General features: G+C 49.2%; 1 protein-coding gene across 16 annotated transcripts in view; it reads right to left on the minus strand.

Moving 5' to 3' along the window:
- The window catches only part of Ulk4 (unc-51 like kinase 4), a 290,769-nt gene that overhangs the window by 33,809 nt on the left and 238,275 nt on the right, over positions 1-18,685 (minus strand). For 8 of the 16 annotated variants that reach the window (XM_076917954.1, XM_076917956.1, XM_076917963.1 and 5 more), the window contains one exon: positions 4,870-4,905. The exons of 6 other annotated variants lie outside the window; for them this stretch is intronic. In XM_076917954.1, the coding sequence (XP_076774069.1) occupies positions 4,870-4,905 (36 nt within the window). Of the gene's footprint in view, positions 1-4,869; positions 4,906-8,037; positions 9,104-18,685 lie in introns of those variants that run through there. 2 more of the 16 variants (XM_076917961.1, XM_076917959.1) reach the window with 2 other exon arrangements.

Genomic DNA, 18,685 nt, shown 5'->3' on the forward strand with positions numbered 1-18,685 from the left:
TTTTTTTGTATTTAAAGAGTGAGTGAACTTTTCATAAAAATGAAATATGCTGAAAGAGCCCACAACTGGAGACTAGAAGATACATTTACGCACTTATGTCAGAACATAGCAGCATATTCAAACGGGACGAGGCACCAAATGCCCAAATACACAGGAGCGGGTAGTATTTTTAAGTCATTATTTACATTTTTTTAAAATACAGCTTTATAGTTAGTAAGCTTGCTCTTCGATGATTTTGACAAACTCCTCAGAGCTCAAAAGTCTGCCTTATTCTTAGTAACGTTTAAAGAGCTTCCAGCTCGTGAGCTGGCCAGGGCTATTGTAGTCTGCCTAAATTAAGATTAAATCACTGAAAGAGTCAGTGTGAGAAGGAAAACTCCAGGGACGATATTAACAATTTAGCATTTCCAGCTTGTGCTGGAGTGCTAATTCCACTTTCCAGAGAACACAAGAGAAGTGGTGTTCATTCAAATTAAGATCTTGTGGCTGCAACCATGCACATGACATGTGCACGGGCACGCCGGGAATAACAGGCGAACCTCCCCAAGGACCCAGTCAGCTTGGTTCCTCTGTCTGTCTCCATGCAGTAAAATACAGACAGCTAACTGTCAATTACGCACAGTGGATGTGCGCTTCTGCATGACTGTCTGCAAGGTCCTCTAAGACAGGGGCTTCCTGGGCCGGGGGCAAGCAGAGCTTGAGGATCTCAGCTGTACATTCTGCATGGCTGTTTCTTCTGATGCTCCAGGCCTTAAGTCAGGGTTACTCTGGGAGCCAGTCCTGGGAAGGCACGTGTGAGTCGGCCTCAGCTGTGTGAGGACCAGCCTAGAAGAGTGACTGGGATTGGAACTGGAAGCTGCAAGACACAGAGATGGGAGATGCTCAAGACTCCCCAGGACTCCTCACAACACAAAGAGGAAATGATTATAGACCAAGTTTAGACAAGAGGCAGGAGCCTCCTTCCTCCACCCAGCCTGTACTGAGGATAGGGGCGTGGCTCTAATGGCCCTCGCCCTGTCCACTCTCAAAACGTGGGTGCGTTATGGAGGAAGCAAACTAACAAGGCCAGAGGTTCCTACCTCTACCTCACGCCCTCTCAGGCAAGGATGGCACTCCAAATGGACTGCGGTGTCTTTCCCACCATTCCCGAGCTGAAGCACTCAGATTCTGTGCAGGAGAAGGGGCAGCCCCTGAGAATAAAAACTGCAAACCCGGAGTGGTAGTTCCTGGAATCCCTGAGGCAGGAAGAGTCTATGAGTTTGGGGCCAGTTGGAGGTGTGTAGCCACCCTGAGCTACAGAGTGAGACCTTACTTTAAAAAGGATATGAACCCCAGAGGAAATTTCCTCATTTGCAACAGTCTTATGCTGGAGACAGGAAAGGCTCTACAGACAGACAAAACCATAGCCCAGGTTCCTCCCCGGCCAAAAAGAACTAAAGAAATAGCTTAGGGGGCCATTCTTACAGCACAGGGGACCTATAGGTGAGCAGGGCTTAGGGAAGACACTTTAGAGGTTGGGCCCTGGCCTAGCAATGGTCAGGCTGGTTTCCAAACTGTCCAGCGATCCACTCACTGGTGTGTGAAGCACTCACACAGACGTTCAGGGCTTATTTACAACAGCACAAATGATGAGCGGGCTGTGGGTCAGGCTCCTGGGCTGGCGCAGCTGTGGTCAAGTGCCCTGGCCCTGCGTGTTCAGTGTTAGCTCACCGATCTCCTCCCCCTGCCAATGGCACTGTATTGACCTTACAACTAATGGGTCCAGCCAACACTGCTGTGCCAGGAGGTGGGTGAATTATTAATGAGTTAAAAGGCAGATACGGCTCTTAACTTTTCAATACTCTTTCTTGAGAAAACCCTAAGGGGGTAAGCATAGGGGAGAAGAGGCACACATGGAGAAAATGACTTTTTAAGTGCTTCCCTCCCATGGTGTTGCACAAAAGACTGTAACAGGTGGGCCCCTTTCTTCAGTATAAATGGCTCACACTTCTCTTCCTAAGCCCAGCTGCCATATTTCAGAGAACCATTGCTTTTGAAGCAAGCTCTCAAATTAGCCTTTAAAAACTATCTTTTAAAATAAAGACAGGGAGCTGGTTTTGGCTTTAAATCCAGTAGAAGTCATATCTGGATTTTTGGAAGAAATGTTACAGTGAAGTTTTGTGTTTTGGCCACAGAACATCTTCTCTGGAGTTAGAATACTATGCCAAGCACTGTGTGTGTGTCTGGTGGTATGGGGGTGGATATCTAGGGCCTATGGCCAAGGGAAATCCTGAGGACTGGGGCCAGCCACAGGGTCACTCCTGAGGGACAGGAGGAGGCAGTCAGCTCCAGTGAACAGCTAGGGCACTGTGCAGCCCACCATGGCTGGCGGAGTAACTGAGCTGTGCTTTCAATGCTCAGATCCAAATGGTGATGCTCCCACAACCTGTAAAAGACGAAGGTGCATCAGCACTCATACCCAGTGTTCAAGGAACGCTAATCCAGGTTTAAAAGCGCTGTGCTGTAGTGATGGCAGTAGCACGAGTGATACCAGGGCGGATTCTGAGGAACAAAGTCTGAGCAGTTCCGAGTGACAGCAACAGGTCCATGGAAAGGAAGGATGGAGCTGCAGTCAGCACAGACTTACAGGAGCAACTGTGGAGTGCATTTGCAGGCTGCATTCTTCTCCCAGGCCGCCCGTGCACCACCTCTGGGAGTGTGCCACCACAGATGAGTGTAAGACAGACTTGGGCCTGTAGTCCCTGCCAGCTTTAGGCACATGGTCAAAGCAAGATGCCACTGTCTCCATCTGGCTAGGGTGAGGGCCACTATGCCACCACATTCATTTACTAACATCTGACCTCTCTGTTCTTGTCAGTGACCTTCCTAGACACTGTGTATCATGTCAAGTAATATAAGAAGCACATGAACTGTCTATGTTGTCACAAGAGATAGGGTCTCTCGTAGCCTAGACTGATTCCAGATTCATATTTCAGTATATGCGTGTAAGGAATTCTCAAAAAAATAAAGAAAAACTAACAATAACAACAACCACCACCACCACCACCACCACCACCAAACTAACCTAACTCACCTGGGTGCAGCCACACACCCGTGACCCAGAACTATGGGAAGGGACAGGAGCATCTCTGGGGCTCCCTGGCCACCAGTCTAGTTCTGGGTTCAGCAAGAGATCCATCTTCATAGAATAAGACAGAGACTGATAGAGTAGGCTCTGAACTCCAGATACACACCCATGTGACATGCCAGCAAATGCACATGTGGACACATATGCACACAGGGGGATGGGGTGGGCAGATTTCTCAGGGGTACTAAGGGCTTGCACTTGAAGCATGTATTTGGCCCCTGACCCTCACTGAGCAAGCCATCACTGTGACATCATCTAGGGAGCCCTGTGGTTCCCTACAGAAATACCTAGGGACACTACCGTGGACATGGTCACTCCTGGCTGTCAACTGTTAGATCACACTTTCGTTTCTTTCCAGAGATGCTGTCTCACTACATAGCCAGGCTAGTTTTGGACTCACAATTCTTTTGCCTGCTCCTCCCAGGTACCATGCCTGCAGGTTTGTGTCACCGTGGCCCCAGTCATAACACCTGCTCCAGTGGCAAAGGGACCAACGGGAGCCCCCTGGAGCCCGGTTTGCTTGCATCTCCTTCTCCAGAGTCTATGGATCTGATGAACCATGACCTTGCCTTGTCCAGAGCCCTGGCTGGGCATTGAGAACAAGTCTGGCTGCTTTACTGATCCTGGAAAAGAGTCCTCAGCTGGGAATATCCTATGAAGTGACCCTGGAGATACCCTCTTTGAAGTAAGGTTCAGGCTGCCCTGGGACAAGTCTTCAGACTGGACAAATTAGTGCAGTTATGTACTGCTGCCACTTTTAAAGCCTGGAAATTAACTGCCAGGTCTCCCTGGCTAACTTCTCTCTCTCTCTCTCTCTCTCTCTCTCTCTCTCTCTCTCTCTCTCTCTCTTTCTCTCTTTCTCTCTCTCTCCTACAATAACCCCCCCCCCCAGAAAGATGTTTTCTCCCCAGATGGTGCATATTCACTAACCACTGCCTGGCTTCTCTAGAAAGAAGAACAGGGATGTTAATTAGGGTGCAGTGTCCCTGAAACCACAGCTAGTTCTCAGAACACTCAGTACTGCTGGAAGCTGAACACATATGTGAGAAGACCCCAGAGCTTAAAATCTCCAATCAGCTCTGTCTTAGGCCCACAGCACTCAGCTGAGGCTGGAATGGTATTGTAGGTTAGTCTTCTGTGAAACACTTCATTCAATATCACTCAGCCATGATTTTAACTTCTGGTCTGAGGGTCACAAAAATGGCTGGCTGCCAGGACTGCACAGGGAGGAAAAGCCCACAGCTCTGTTCTAGACCCTTCACGAAGCCAGAATCTCATATGGGACCAAAATTCTGCACTTTTACAAAGCTCTCTGCAGCCCCGGTGGGCTCACAAAGCTCTCTGTGGTAACCGAGAACTTACAAAACTTCCCGTGGTTCCCAATAGACTCATAAAGCCCCCCCTTGGTCCCTGTGGGCTCACAGAGCTCCTCATGGTCCCATGGGTTCACAAAGTTTCCTGTGGTCCCTGTGGGCTCACAGAGCTCCCCATGGTCCCCATGAGCTCACAAAGTTCCCTGTGGTTCCTGTGAGCACCAGGGCTTCACAGCCACAGGCACAGGAATGATGTCTGGTCAAGGGGTCAAGCATTCAGAGTACGCTTGGCCAAATACATCTCAGACACATTAAAAATGTATTGATTGCTAAGAACCGCTTCCCTCAAATTAGACAGAGGCAAATAGAGTTGAGCGCTAAGGTCTGCATGCCAGACCTGAGGTGAAGAGTGTATGGTTGGGGGCTAACCTGTGGCAGGGGTCCGGGAGACTGCTCAGCCAGGTCCTAAAATAGAAACAAAAACCCCAAGGTTGGGCTCTTTCCAGTGACTGGAGGATATGCTGTGGGTAAAGCGAGCGTACACACTCATCATCAAGAGGAGACCCGCCATCTTTGGGTCCAGGCATTGATATCTACAACACAGAAGCTGTGCCTGCCAGTCAGCCAGGAGCAGCTAGAACGCAACAGGGGGAGGACAGGAGATGCAGAGGGAACTCCGGAGCTGCACAACAGCTTACAAAGAAGGCAAGTTACATTGACTCTGTTATTTGCATCCATCACAACAACGATTCAAATGCCCACTGGTGATGGGCCTAGACTCTCTAGAGCCAAGGTAGAGAATTTAACCTGGTGGAAGTCCTCAGCAAAACAATCTGACAGGAACTGGAGGATGTGCATCCCTGCCCTGGGGCCCCGCAAGCCTGTACATGGATTTCTGTTCTAGAGGCAGAGATGGCACGGGTACACAGCAACAGGGGCAGAGTGCCAAAGTGCAGTGCTTGGTTAGCACAAAGTTAAAAAAGACGAGGTGTCAACAAGTTAAACTACAAACAGGACGTATATAAAAGCTGTGCTCTCTCTCTTGATTCTACACAAGAACACATGGATGACCACTCACGTGTAATTTGAGTGGTGCATACACTCACATGTATGTACAGCACCACTCACATTGTAATATGTATAGATACACGTGTTTACACACTTGGACCTGTGCACATCAAGAAGTGGACAACATACATTAAATACATTAGCATGGGAAGTGATATTGGAAAGAGACTTAAGCCCCACCTCTAGTGGAACAGCAGAACTGCAATACACAAGGTTGGCCTCTCTAAAGAAAGAAATTTACCTGCAGCTCAAGGCAAAAGAGTATTTTCTAATTAAATGCATATTTCTGACTCCACTATCAGTGGTCTCAGCACTACCCAGCTAGCTATCCTATCCTATGCACCACTTACTCTAAAATGTAAAATACTAATACAGTGTATTAGTAGCATATGCTCGGTAGCTACGACTGGCTGTAAACACATCTGAGCATTCGCTGGTTCCTCCCAGCCCCTTCCACATGCTGCTCCTACAGGGATCTGTACCTGCGGTCACGGGTAGAGGAGGCAGGAGGAGGCTACAGAGAGGGCTGAGGCAATAGCAAGTGACCTCACAAGTACTGCGATTTGAAAGAACCATGAAATTGAGAGACTAAATTTAGGAAGAGAAGAGAGAAAAGTAGAAGACACGGTTTTGAAATATTTCCAGTGTGACCAGTGTAGTAGAATCATTGTCTGGACTCACAGAACGAGGGAGTCGGCAGAGCTTGCCCCTGGCATCTTGAGCTGCCCGTGGATCCGGCAGCGTCACCACGGTTTTGCTCTGAGGAATGGCTGCTGCTGCAGTGTGAGCCCCAGCACAGGTTTCCCACAGCACAGCTGCTTCAGCTGGGACCTTAGCTCTAGCAGTCAGTCCTTCCCCTCCCTTTAATTCAACAAGAAGGCTCTGGGACTCTACTGAACTCAAGAGTATAAAAGGGACCAAAAAGATGCAGGCCTGGAAGAGAACACCCCAGCAGCAGCCATTAGTCAGCTGTCTGCAGAGTATGGAGGCTGAATCCCCCGAGGGGGCCGTGGAACACCTGCTTCCTTGAGTTTGGACTTTTCCAAATTCAGTGCAATTATGGAGTGTCTGCTCTGTGCACAAATGCTGAGACACTGTACAGAGTCTGCAGACTCATTCCTCAGACCTGCAGAAAGGGACTGAGCCCTGGTTTGACAGAGAGGGGAAAGTCAGTAAAACGCAAGGACAGAGGACCTCGGCAGGTAGAGGGGAATGGGCCGATCAGGGAGCAGCCGGCAGAGCAGGGCTGACTCCAGCTCTCTGTGCCTCTGCTGACAAGTGGTCAGGCATTTTGCACACCGTGGTCCCTGGGAGAGTCTCATTTGGCTTTCTCACTTCTGCCCAGCATCTGTCAGCGGCTGAGGGGGAGTGATGCACTCAAATATCCCCTCAGAAAATCATTATTACCTAGGAGACCCTGGGTGCCTGGCAGCGTCTCCAACATACCCAGCCCCTCAGCATCACGTACAGTGGCAGAGCCCTGGGGTGGGGCAAGGAGGCCCGTTCCACCTGAGAGAACACCTCTGGGGTCCTCAGGCATAGCCTACCTTCATTTGATGGTTGAAAAGATGTGTTTTTCATTAAGCCCAGCTTGACCTCGTATGTTCAGGGTCCAGAAATGATAAGACAGGAGGGATGAAGCCATTCCCCTGGAATTCCCAAGGGTAAGCTGTCCTCTCCCAATCTGGTCACTCAGAAAAACGAGGCCCCGAAAGTAGCCTCGAAGCAGGGGTGTCATGGGAAGCCTGAGGAATCAACGTGAGCCATGAGTCAGCTCATGGGAAAAGCAACCCCTCAGTGCCCTAATGTAAATTCTTCAAAGGCAAGTTAAACTCTAGTTTAAACTGGAAAGAGGGTGGTGAGATGGCTCATCCGGTAAAGGTGCAAGCTATGCAAGTCTGACAACCTGCCTACCTCCCTAGAGCCCATGGTGGGAGGAAGAACACCTGTGACATCTGCATGTGTGCCATAGCATGGGCACATGTACACATATGTGTGCAGATGCAGTAATAAAAACAAAGAGGAATTGTTCGAGTGAAAAGGAAGAGGATTCCGCGCTGGTCTGTAAATAACACAGATATTTGAATCTAATGCTTATCCATTTAGTAAATTCTAGAATATGTGTCACTGTCCTGGTTGAAAACAGTTTCCAGATACACTAACACTGGAGCGTCACGGGAGCTCAGTGCTGGCCTAAAGTGCAGGAAAGCATGGCTTTGACCCCGAGCCACGCTGCATAAGCCATGTGTGGTTGAACATACCAGTAATCTCATCGCACAGGAGTTAGAGGCAGGAGGATCAGGAGTTCAAGGCCCTCCTAGGCTACAAAGGGAGTTTGAAGCTAGTCTCTACATGATCTCTGCCTCTAACAAACAAAATCCAGACATGGAAATCACAGGCGAGACATTCTTGGTCCTGAAGAAAGGTTTTTATTCTTATAAACAAAACACCTGCAGCATGAATGAATTCTATGCATATGTACTCACAAATGTATATTTATAAATTAACTCATACATATGTATAACACATTTACACATATGTAACAATGCAAAACACAGTCTTTATCATCTTCTGGGAAGTCACTGCCCAGGGCGATGGTGTTGCTGTCCCCACTAGCTGCCACTACAGGCCTCGGCGTGTGTGGACTCTGAGTGTGGGAGGCGTCCGTGGCTCGGGCTTCCTGAAAGAGGTGCTCTGCACAGCTCTCTCTGCAGGCAGCAGAGCCAGCACTCTGGTTTTGAGAACACCATCATGTCTCACAAATCAATACAGACAACTCTTCGTATTTGATTCCTGAATACACGTTTGCAGTTAATTCATTATTAACCAAAGTGCAATTCAAGAGTGCTGATGGAGCGGTCCACACGACAGTCCCCAGCTCTCTGCTTCAGCGGTCCACACGACAGTCCCCAGCTCTCTGCTTCAGCGGTCCACATTGGTTGGCAAGGGTACTCACTCTGAGAAGGATGTTTACACTCTTGGTAGGATGCCGTCACCACACTACCCTCTCTGTTAAGAGTCAAGGAAAGACACTGGGTGGAGTCTGTCTCAAGACCAGGGCAGCTGACAGGATACAATGCAAGTGTTTCGGAGGCAAGGGAAGACTGGCCTGGAAGATGGACGGTTTATTTCACGGCTATTCGGAAAGGCCTCTGGGACAGCATATGTTTTTGGTTGGGGGTAGACATGGTAGAAGGCCCAGAAGACAGGAATACCATAGCCAGACAGCACTCAGTAAGAGCAGGCAAGCCCCCCTTCTCGCCTCCCAAGAGAGGGTGTCAGGGCCCTGGCAGATGCTATAGGTGGGAGCTCTAACAGGTGGACCAGGAGAGACACTGTAAGCCAGGTCTGCTAACCCTGAATGTAGGTGCTGGGTGTCTGCCTGCCGTTTACAGGGTTTGGATGAGGTGAATGGCACAGATTCTTAGCTTTGAGGGTGATTGGGTTTATTTCCTTTGGGGAGATGAACAGAGAATAAATAAAAGGAAGAAGAGGCTTGGAAGGAGAGCGAGGTTTCTGTGCAGAGAAGACAAGGTCAGTCTTGGCAGCTTCTCCGTTTGCCTTCATGCTCAGTGGCATCCTGGGAACCGTCCTGCTGGAGAAAATCCCCAGGGCGTGTTATCCAAGAGCAAATTGCAGCAGATGCCGTCCTGTTAGGTTTACCTCACTGTTTCAAGTACATCTCAGTCACAGCAGACCCATGGCCACTCAGGATACCATCCCCCACTTTCCTTGGCAGAATTCCCACACCCTCTGTGTCCTCTTCCTCCCCAGGATGGTTCAGCTCCTTGCTTCCTCTGTGGTCTCCAGAAGCCACGCCCCCTCTACCACTGACAGAAGCGGCCTTGGGATCTCTATTAATGTAATTAACACCTTTGCCCTCTAGAGCAGGCCCCACCACCATCGCTTTCAAGTACAGCCATTATGGAAATCAGAATCCAGATGTGTGGTGGTTGCATCATAATACACACCCATTCTGTGCCAGAGGCTGCCCAGGGTTGCCAGCCTGCTTACATACTGGCGGTGCTAATTACCGTGATAACGTGTGTTTATGTGGCGCCATCCTGCCCCAGCCACCTCCATGAGCAGCAAGGCGTGCAATTAACCATTGAGAATAAAGAGCAATCGCTAAGAGGAGTTTTCAGAAAGGGACCAGAGCCAAGCTTAATGCATGGCGGCTCTTCTTCCCTCAGGGAACAGGCTGTCCCCGTGAGTCAGAGCTGAGGGGCACCCGGAAATCTGAGCATCTCCCTTCCTCAAGTCTTTTGTGAAGTCGGACCACACTGCCAACTTGAGTGAAGACTCAGCACACCTGAGCTTGAAGCCGGAAGAGCAAGGCGTGCGGATGTCAGAACCCTGGGGGCGTGGGGGATCGGAGGACTGGGCTGGCCAACCCTAGGAAGACATAGAGAACAGGAGGGATGGAGCACTCCATGGTGAGGGGTAAAAGAATGACCTCCTCCCCTCTACTCCCAGGGAACGGGAGGAAGACAGGGCCCTGCAGAGCACGCGTGGCTACAGAATCTAAAATCCTGCAGTCTGGAGGGATAGAGGTGGGGTATTTTCATCAGCAGAGAAACCGGGTCAGCCCACGGAAGGGCAGCTCTTCGCAGAGAACCCACTCATACCTGGATAGTGCATATTCAGAGGGATGCTGGCAAGTGAGACAGAGAGCAAGAGGTCAGAACAGGGGAAGGTGTGGCCACCGAGATGAGAAGAGAGAGGCGGGGGACAAGGGCGTTGTCAGTCAGCTTCCCATCACTACAACAAATACCAGAGATGATCGGCCACGGAGAGGAAGGGTTGATTTGGCTCCTGGTTTCAGAGTTCTCATAATGGCCGACAGGCTGCATTGTTCCTACAGCTGGAGAAGGTAGCAAGTACCTCCTGACAGCAAGGCGCAGTACTAACCAGCCAATCACAGAAGGCGCAGTACTAACCAGCCAATCACAGAAGGGGCAGTACTAACCAGCCAATCACGGGAGGGGCAGTACTAACCAGCCAATCATGGAGGGAAGTGAAAAGACAGGCGGGGCTTGAGCTGGACTGACCCCTTTGGAGGCACACCCCCAAATACCTAAGACCTCCCACCAGGCCCCAGGGCTCAAAGGCCCACAGCTCAATAGCACCATCAGGTACCAACCTACAGCGCATGGGCCTTTAAGGGCCATTTCAGATCAAACTACAGAGCTGAGTTACAGAAGAGGGGTTGATGCTATGTGGGGGACACTGGGCAAAATGAGGTCTCTTGGGCGGAAGCTGCATCTCCATAAAAGGCATAAATGGAAACCCAATTCTAAAATGTGCAGTGCTTCCCGATTCAGGATTTGTGACTGTTAATTTCAACTGTCTGCTTAACTGGATTCAGAGACACCCTGAGTATTGACATCCAAAGATGTGTCTCTGCTGACCTTTCCACAGTGGCTTAATGATGTGGGAGGACCATCCTGGATGTGGGAGGATCATCCCATGGATTGGAGCTGAAGACTGAATAAGGGGGGAAAGGAGGATGCTAAGGGAACAAGAATCTCTTCCTTTCTCTTGACCCACTGAGACATGAAGAACCCTAGTCACACATGTCTACCATCATGAACAGTGCCATGACATCCTCACCATGATGGACTACCTCCCTCAAACCACAAGTCCATGTCCTTAAATTGTTACCTGCAGGTACTGGTCACAGCACCAAGGAAGGTATTGAGCGCACTCACACAGACTGGACAGTCCTATACAGTTCTTCTGGGGAGGAAATGAGGCCCTGGGCAGCGGTGACGCTGAGGCAGCTCCTGGGACTCGGCCAGGGTAGTGAGCCCTACAGCGTGGGGTGGACATCTGCTCATCGACCGGAAAACCACAGCCCTGTTCTCATGTGGCTTCAGACATGTAATCTTCCCTGGCTCAGTTCACCTCCTTTTTTCTTTCTTCATCTTTTTGAAAGTTGTTATTGTTTTAAATTAGCTTACAACAAAACTGACCTTTTCCTGTGTACAAAATGTCCACGAACTTTAATATGGCAACCTCTCATTCACTACCACAGCCAGGGTTCAGATCTTCATTCCTGAGACCAGTTCCTCGGGGAACCTCTTTCCCCAAACACTGACAAGCCCCAGTCTCTTCTCTATCCCCGTAGATGTGTGTTTTGGGGAACATCAGATACAAAGAGGCATAAGCTCTGCCTCCTTTGGCGGCTGGCTTCCTTCACCCAGCAAGACGCCTTGAGAGACTCCAAGGTGCCACACTTACCCACGGTTTAATTCCGACGTGGGATTCTGGGGAACATGACCTGGCTATGCAGAAACACTCCCTCCCAGGGGCTTCAGTTTTCAGTGGCTTAATTTGGGGAGTTAGGACTAGTTTCAGGCAGTTGGTATCATTTGTTTCTTCTTTGTCATTTGGCTGGTATTTAATTTTAATTCTAGAGATATAATCCATGGCTCCTGAAACCCCAGATGTTTAAAGACACAGACTAGGGCTTTAAGGGGACACAGTTCATCATGGTGGAGGGTAGAAACCCAGGCAAGTGGGTACAAACTAGGCTGGGCTGCAGGTGTGTGAGCACTGAGAGGCTCCAAGGCTTGAGGATAACAAAATACAACTGCAGAGTAAAACACCACTGAGACCAGTTCCCTGGGTCTGGGTCTCGGAGAAATCCAACATCTCTTCTGTCATGTGTAACTATGTGTAACTAAAGTGTCACAGTGCCACAATGCCACCTGGGGTCCCCGGGCACTCAACATTTTTCTCTCTCAGCAATATGCCTTTTCTGTCACTCTTGACAGAACACATCAGAGGTGGAGTGTGGACTATATCTGTAATCTCAGCATTTGGGATTCAAAGGCAGGGAGATTGGTTCAAATCCCAGCTGGCCAGCCTGGGCTACAGTACAAGATGCACACTCTCATATGTCTTACCATACTGACTTGCACAGTCAGTCAGAACCGTCGGGCATCTTTGTACAGCAAACCAAACCTCTCAGGTGGTTTCAGGCAGGCTAATTTCTCAGCACTTTGTTTTATCCCTTTGAGTGATTTCATGAATCTTCGCTAGTAACTCAGTATTCTTTGTTTACCCATGAAGAAGGTCTCGCTCTGTCTTGGCGCCTTTCAGAAATCAATGCATGCCAGCAGAGAATGAGTAGGTACAGAATTAGAAGGAAATGGCTAGGCATGGAGGTGCATGCCTTTAAACCCAGCACTGTAGGAGCGGAGGCAGGTGGATCTCTCTGAGTTCAGAGCCAGCCTGGACTATACAGGCACAGGTCTCAAAATAAGAAGGAAATATACCACAGTTGTAATGGATGTGTCACCTGGGATTGCTGTGTAAATTTTTCTTTCTATCCAATTCTTTCCAAGCTAAGATAGTAACTGCTAAAAATAAAGTGAGCAAGACTTATGCCCACACAAAAATCACTGTTACATGGAGATCTTGGGACGTCAGATCTTAAAAGTTTCCAAGTCTTTATTTAGAAACCCACTGGAAAATCCACAGCCCCGTGTAGTCAACAGGATGAGGCGAGTTCCTCCAAAAAGCAGAGACTTTTCCAGAAGAAAAAATCAGATACACACACACACACACACACACACACACACACACACACACCTAGACTTCCAAAGCTTATATGCTCCAAAATCAGTCATTGCAAAGCAGATCTGGGGCCACTTCAAGTTTGCTCTGTGAATTCTATCAAGCATCCTCATGACTTTAGGAAAATTCTAGAAAGCCATCAACTTTGGCATGAGTCAACTCCAAACATGAGTCAGCCTGATTTCATCATGGCCCCTACTAGAGGACTGCACACCCACTTTCCAGTTTTTCCTGGGGCAGTAGAGGTGGGAGGCAGAGATCTTAGCTGTGCAGTAGGCAGGGTCTGCTCAGCAACTGCTCATGTAGACAATGGTGCAGGAACAGAGAAATTCCTCAAGATCCTTTCTTCAAAGGCTGGCCATGGTGGCATATACCTTTAATCCTTAAATCTTAGACCACTTAAACACAGCACTCGGGAGGCAAAGCTAGGCAGATCTCTATGAGTTTGAGGCCAGCCTGGTCTACAGAGTGAGTTCCAGGACAGCCAGGATTATACAGAGAAGCTGTGTCTGAACAAAGCAATGTTCTTTCTTCAGGAGCTAGTACTGACCTTTGATGTCCCTAGACAACCTAAGCCGGCCTTTAAAGCACTTCCGGTTTCTCATCTGAATCTCTGACACTTTCCCTTCAAGCACTGAATGATGGACCAGGAGCTAGATGGGACAGGGTGATGGCTACTTCACATCATGAGAGGAGGCGTTCTCCGAAGAAGTCATCTCTGGCACTATAAGAGGTAGAATAAACCAGAGACGTCCTGAATAGGTGTACTCTACATAGGGCCGCTGGACTGACCACACAGACAAACACCACCTGGACAGGCGCATGCCGCCAGCTGTGCAGTCATCTCTCTGAGAATAAAACCTGTCCAGTGAACACAGCCAAACACATCTGCACCATGGCGTGAAGTAGGACTCTGGGGGCCACAACTGTTTCTGTTTGTGATGGGGACCCTTCCTTTTTTTTCCTGTGAAGATGCACGGAGGATTGATGACTTGGGGTTGACAAAGTAGATGGAAACCAGAAGCAGAGGCCCACCACTGGACAGCCATACGCTCTGCAGAAACTAGAGCTCATGATGTCTGCAACCCACACTGGTCCTCAAGGCTCCTCCACCTTGGTGTCTGGAACTGCCTTCCGCAGCCCAGAGTCTCTCATGTGAAGGTGACCAAGGGTGGCACCACCTTCCAAAGGTCTTCCACTTTCTCAGGTGAATGTTTTCCTGAGGTTTCCTCTGGGGACCTAGGTGAGCTACTTTGCCTTTTGCTTTTCTGCAGGGGGAGGGGGGGGGTGAAGCAGGGTTGACATTCTGGATGTTCAGGAAAGATGCAGAAAATAAGCCATGAACATCCAAACGGGCAGTGACAGTACAGGGTATAAAGATGCAGAGGCCCTGGGACTAGAGATGGGTCTGTCAGCTGCCCTGCACTGTTGGCTGCCATGGGTGCTAGAGTAAGACAGTCGGTGCCACGTTAATAACACACCCACGTATTTAATGGTCAGGTGTTATTTGCTGCATCAAGATCTGGGGAGGAGGATAATGTTCCCATGACAGCCTGACCAAGGAAAGCATGCAGTGACAGATCTGAGGGCAGGTGGAGGTCTTCCTCCTCAGTTGTTTATCATGAAATCTGTGTTGCTATGGTAACAGGAAGAGGGCTGGACATAGAGAGTTTGGAAAAGGGGGTAGCAAGCTGAAGAGGGCTTAACCCACAGAAAGCATTGTTAGGATTTCCACAGATGAGGTGGTGAGGCTGCCTCTCCGCCAGTTGCCAGTCGGGGGACTCAATTCTGACCTTCAATTCAGTGGGAGGCCTGTTGAGTTCCCTGTGGTGTAGTTGCCATGCAGGTTTTTGCTAATTGCTGTGCTTTGGGGACTGGGGCAATGGCTGCAGAGAGGGTGCCCCACCCTGATGTCCGACATTCTTTCTAGTTGAAATTTTGGGGCTTCCTGATTGATCTTAGATGACTGTGAGACCACAAAGGAAAAACAAAACAAAGCTCATTACACTAACTTTCAAGAACACATTTGCACACCCACCCTCGCACACACATGTACATGCAAAGTCACACTTGCACACACTCCCACGCACATCTGCATACACACACACATACAGTCTCTCACACACATATGCACACACACAAACTTTCCTCTCTCACACACACATCACACACACACACACAGACACACACACTCACACTCACATTCTAGTGTTGCCAGAGGCCTCCTCTTTTGTCATTTCTACCCATCTAACTCAGGGATCTTCCAAATGTGGCCACAGAAAAGCCACTTGTATGGCCACAGGCTATTGAAACAAAGGAACACTGTAGGTCTGTGGGTCGCTGAAACATCTTGACTCAAGAATATCTGGGCTATGATTATTGTATGGGAAAGCATGACTTGTGGTGGAAAGAGTTAACTAGAAACACTTTGTAAAGTTTCCTGCCTAATGAACTCGAGTATAACTCAGTCTGTGAAGTAGCAGGAATGGCGGTTCAGTGAGAAGGAGGAGTTGAGGAGGGTAGCCATGTGGTGCTGTCTAGAGGATGTGAGTGGCCCGGAAGGCTACAGCCAGGTTTGCTGAGATGGAACATGCTGTGTCTTTAGCTCCTGCTATCACGGATGGAGCCACCATACCCTCCCTACCACAAACTTGTGATTCCTCTGCTTCAGTCTCCCTTGATCATGGGGAGGGGGGAAGTGGCCTTGAGTTTGAGGTCATCCTGTGACTACAAAATCAGCCCTTACTTCAACACCAGACAAATAGATTTTTAGAAGAAAATGTTCTGTCTGTGCTTGTCTGGCTCAGTGGGAAAGCTGGAGACTGAATGATTTCTCAGGGCATCTTGGGAATAGAATAGAAAAACCACTGAGATAGAGTTTGATTTCCTTAAACTACTCTCTACTCACTAATGACACAAGCTAGGGGCGTGGCCTGTGTCGAGAGCAGACACATTTTCCTCTGCTGAAGAACCCAATGCCGCCATGCTGACACACAAGAAACTGACAGTTACCCAACTAGTATCTGGGGTTTGAGGAAGTGAAGGGATCTGGGTGCCACAGGCAGGGGGACAGAAAGGACAGAGGTCTACTTGGTCTTTGATTGCCAACCGGAGTCTCACCTTGAGCTATTTCTTATTTTGGGTGAGAAATCAAGTTGTATCCCAAGCCTCTAAGGGAGCCTAAAGATGCAGTGTCTCCATAGAAGACAGAAGGAGGAAAGCCTCCTGTGTTCTTTAAAAGAAAGATAGAACCAGAGAACAATGTCTCTATGCCTCTGTGACACAGACAGACAGACACTCCATGCCTGCTCTGGAGCAGGCTTTCCCACAGCCGTGGGGCTAGGTACAGCAGGAGCTAGGTGGGCAGGACGCACGGACACCAACAAGTGTGGCGGTGACCATATCCTCCACCTTAGCCTAGGCCCCTCCTTAAAAGGACACACAGGGCTTTTTGCCAAGCTTCCCAAGAAGCAAATCCTGAATTTGTCATTGGTCAAACACCTTACTACTGAATGTGCTTGTGTGGAACACTGGGGAGCATCCCTGAGACAGACAGATGTCCCGTGAAGCTGGCATCTCACCTGTTTTAGTAACTACGTACTTAGGCCTCGTTGTCTGTGTACTGAATGGGGACAGGGTTTTTATTCTTGTCATTATTCCCAGAACAATGTGGTATAATATTGTACTTAAGCTGTACTGCGTGTCATAAATAAACCAGGGATGGCTTAAGGACCACAGGGAGAAGTGATGGGCTACACACCAGGCCCATGCAGTCATATGTGAGGACTGAACACCCGAGGACTGTGCCCTGCAGGGGAGGGATGTTTACCCTGGCAGCAGCCCTCCACAGATGCCAAGGGACTGCCGTGTGTACTTATTGTATAAAAACAAAAAGTTTAGACTATTGAGATAAATTAAAGTTGACATTGTTTTGACAGGTCCCTTGTGTGAGGTGAAAGTAGAGTTCTAGACTAAAAGTCACTTGGCTCCTGTCACTGTCTAGAGGGAAGTCTGTCTGAGGGGCCAGGGGAGGTAGGGAGGGTTGGCACTAGAAGGCAGAAAGTTTCTCTCTCTCTCTCTCTCTCTCTCTCTCTCTCTCTCTCTCTCTCTCTCTCTCTCTCTCACACACACACACACACACACACACACACATCTGCTAAGATAGAAAAAAATTTCTACACACATGTGCCTATTCATACACACACTCACACTCATACACACATATAGATACACAGGCAAATGCACAGACACAAATGCAGCACACACACATGTACACACACACACACACACACATGTACACACACACACATACACACACACACACACACACACAAAATAGCCCACCTTGCTTCCTGTCCCTCTACATGGAACCCATAGCTTCTTCTGGATGGACCCCAGGCCAGCCCTCTGGGCTCCTTCTCTCCCTGTGTGTACCCCAGTCCAGCCCTTGGGTTTCTTGTCCTGATAGCAGCGCTGAAATGTCAGGCAACTATGGATGTGATGACCCTTGAAGTTCCTCTATCTAGGCTGGGCTTGTGTCCTTGGAACAGAGGGACAGGGAACACCTTTTTGTCTGGCCTCATCTCTGAAAACCGGAGATGCTGAGAGCTCATCCAGCTGTCTTCTCTCAAAGGCTGAGAGCTTCGGGTGGAACAAAGCAATTTCTTTACCAAGAAAGCTTTTATGTCTCCTTCAGAATAGCACCCGTGCCCACACAGAGCAGGGAGACAGGGGCACTTGCTTTGAAAGGCAGGAAGTAAATAAGGACACAAAGAGAAGGGGCTGCAGCCATTTCTCATCACTAGGATCACCAGCCTCAACATAAAGGAGCCCGGCGCCTGGGATCCCAGCAGCCCTGCCCCTGCCTGGAGGAGGAGGCATGCCCACAACATTTTGGATCCTGAGAAAAGAATTTCAAGATGGAGAGAGAGTCACAAACTCAGTTTGTGCATTTGGTATATTCCTCATCAGTCTCCCTAGCGTGGGCCTCGCTTCCCACTGGCCTGGCCATGAGTTCCTTCCTCATTCACCCCTTTCCTCTCAAACTCTTGAGACCAATGGAATTAAAAACTGCTTGGGAAGAAAAAAAAATCCATTTGCCTGAACCTAATTTACCAGGACACTTCCAGGTGTGCTGAGTGGGGTGGGACAGGGTGCAAGTCAGGACCTGAGCAGTATAGAGCTAGCAGGACATTGTGTGTGTGTGTGTGTGTGTGTGTGTGTGTGTGTGTGTGTGTGTGTGTGTGTGTGCGCGTGTGCGCGCGTGTGCGTGTGCATGCGCGTATGTGTCTGTGTGAACACACATTATTCAATGCATGTTTCTTTACATGAAGGGATTTTTGTGACGAACAGGCTCAGGCAACTGTGGAGACAGGAGATGCCACTGATCTGCTGAGGTGAGCTTCAGACCTGGGAATGCCGGTGCAGGGGCTTGAAGGCCTGAGAGCTGGAGAGCTGGCAGCACCGGTTCTAGTCCAGGTGTGATGGCTAAGGAACAGGGCCGTTGACCCAGATCTGTGAACCCACTTATGCCACCAGGCAGAGAAAATGAGCCCTCCTTTTGTCTCTTCAAGCCCTCAGTGGTTTGGTGATA

Source organism: Arvicanthis niloticus, chromosome 21 (assembly GCF_011762505.2).
Source record: "Arvicanthis niloticus isolate mArvNil1 chromosome 21, mArvNil1.pat.X, whole genome shotgun sequence".
In the NCBI taxonomy this organism is placed as follows: Eukaryota; Metazoa; Chordata; class Mammalia; order Rodentia; family Muridae; genus Arvicanthis; species Arvicanthis niloticus.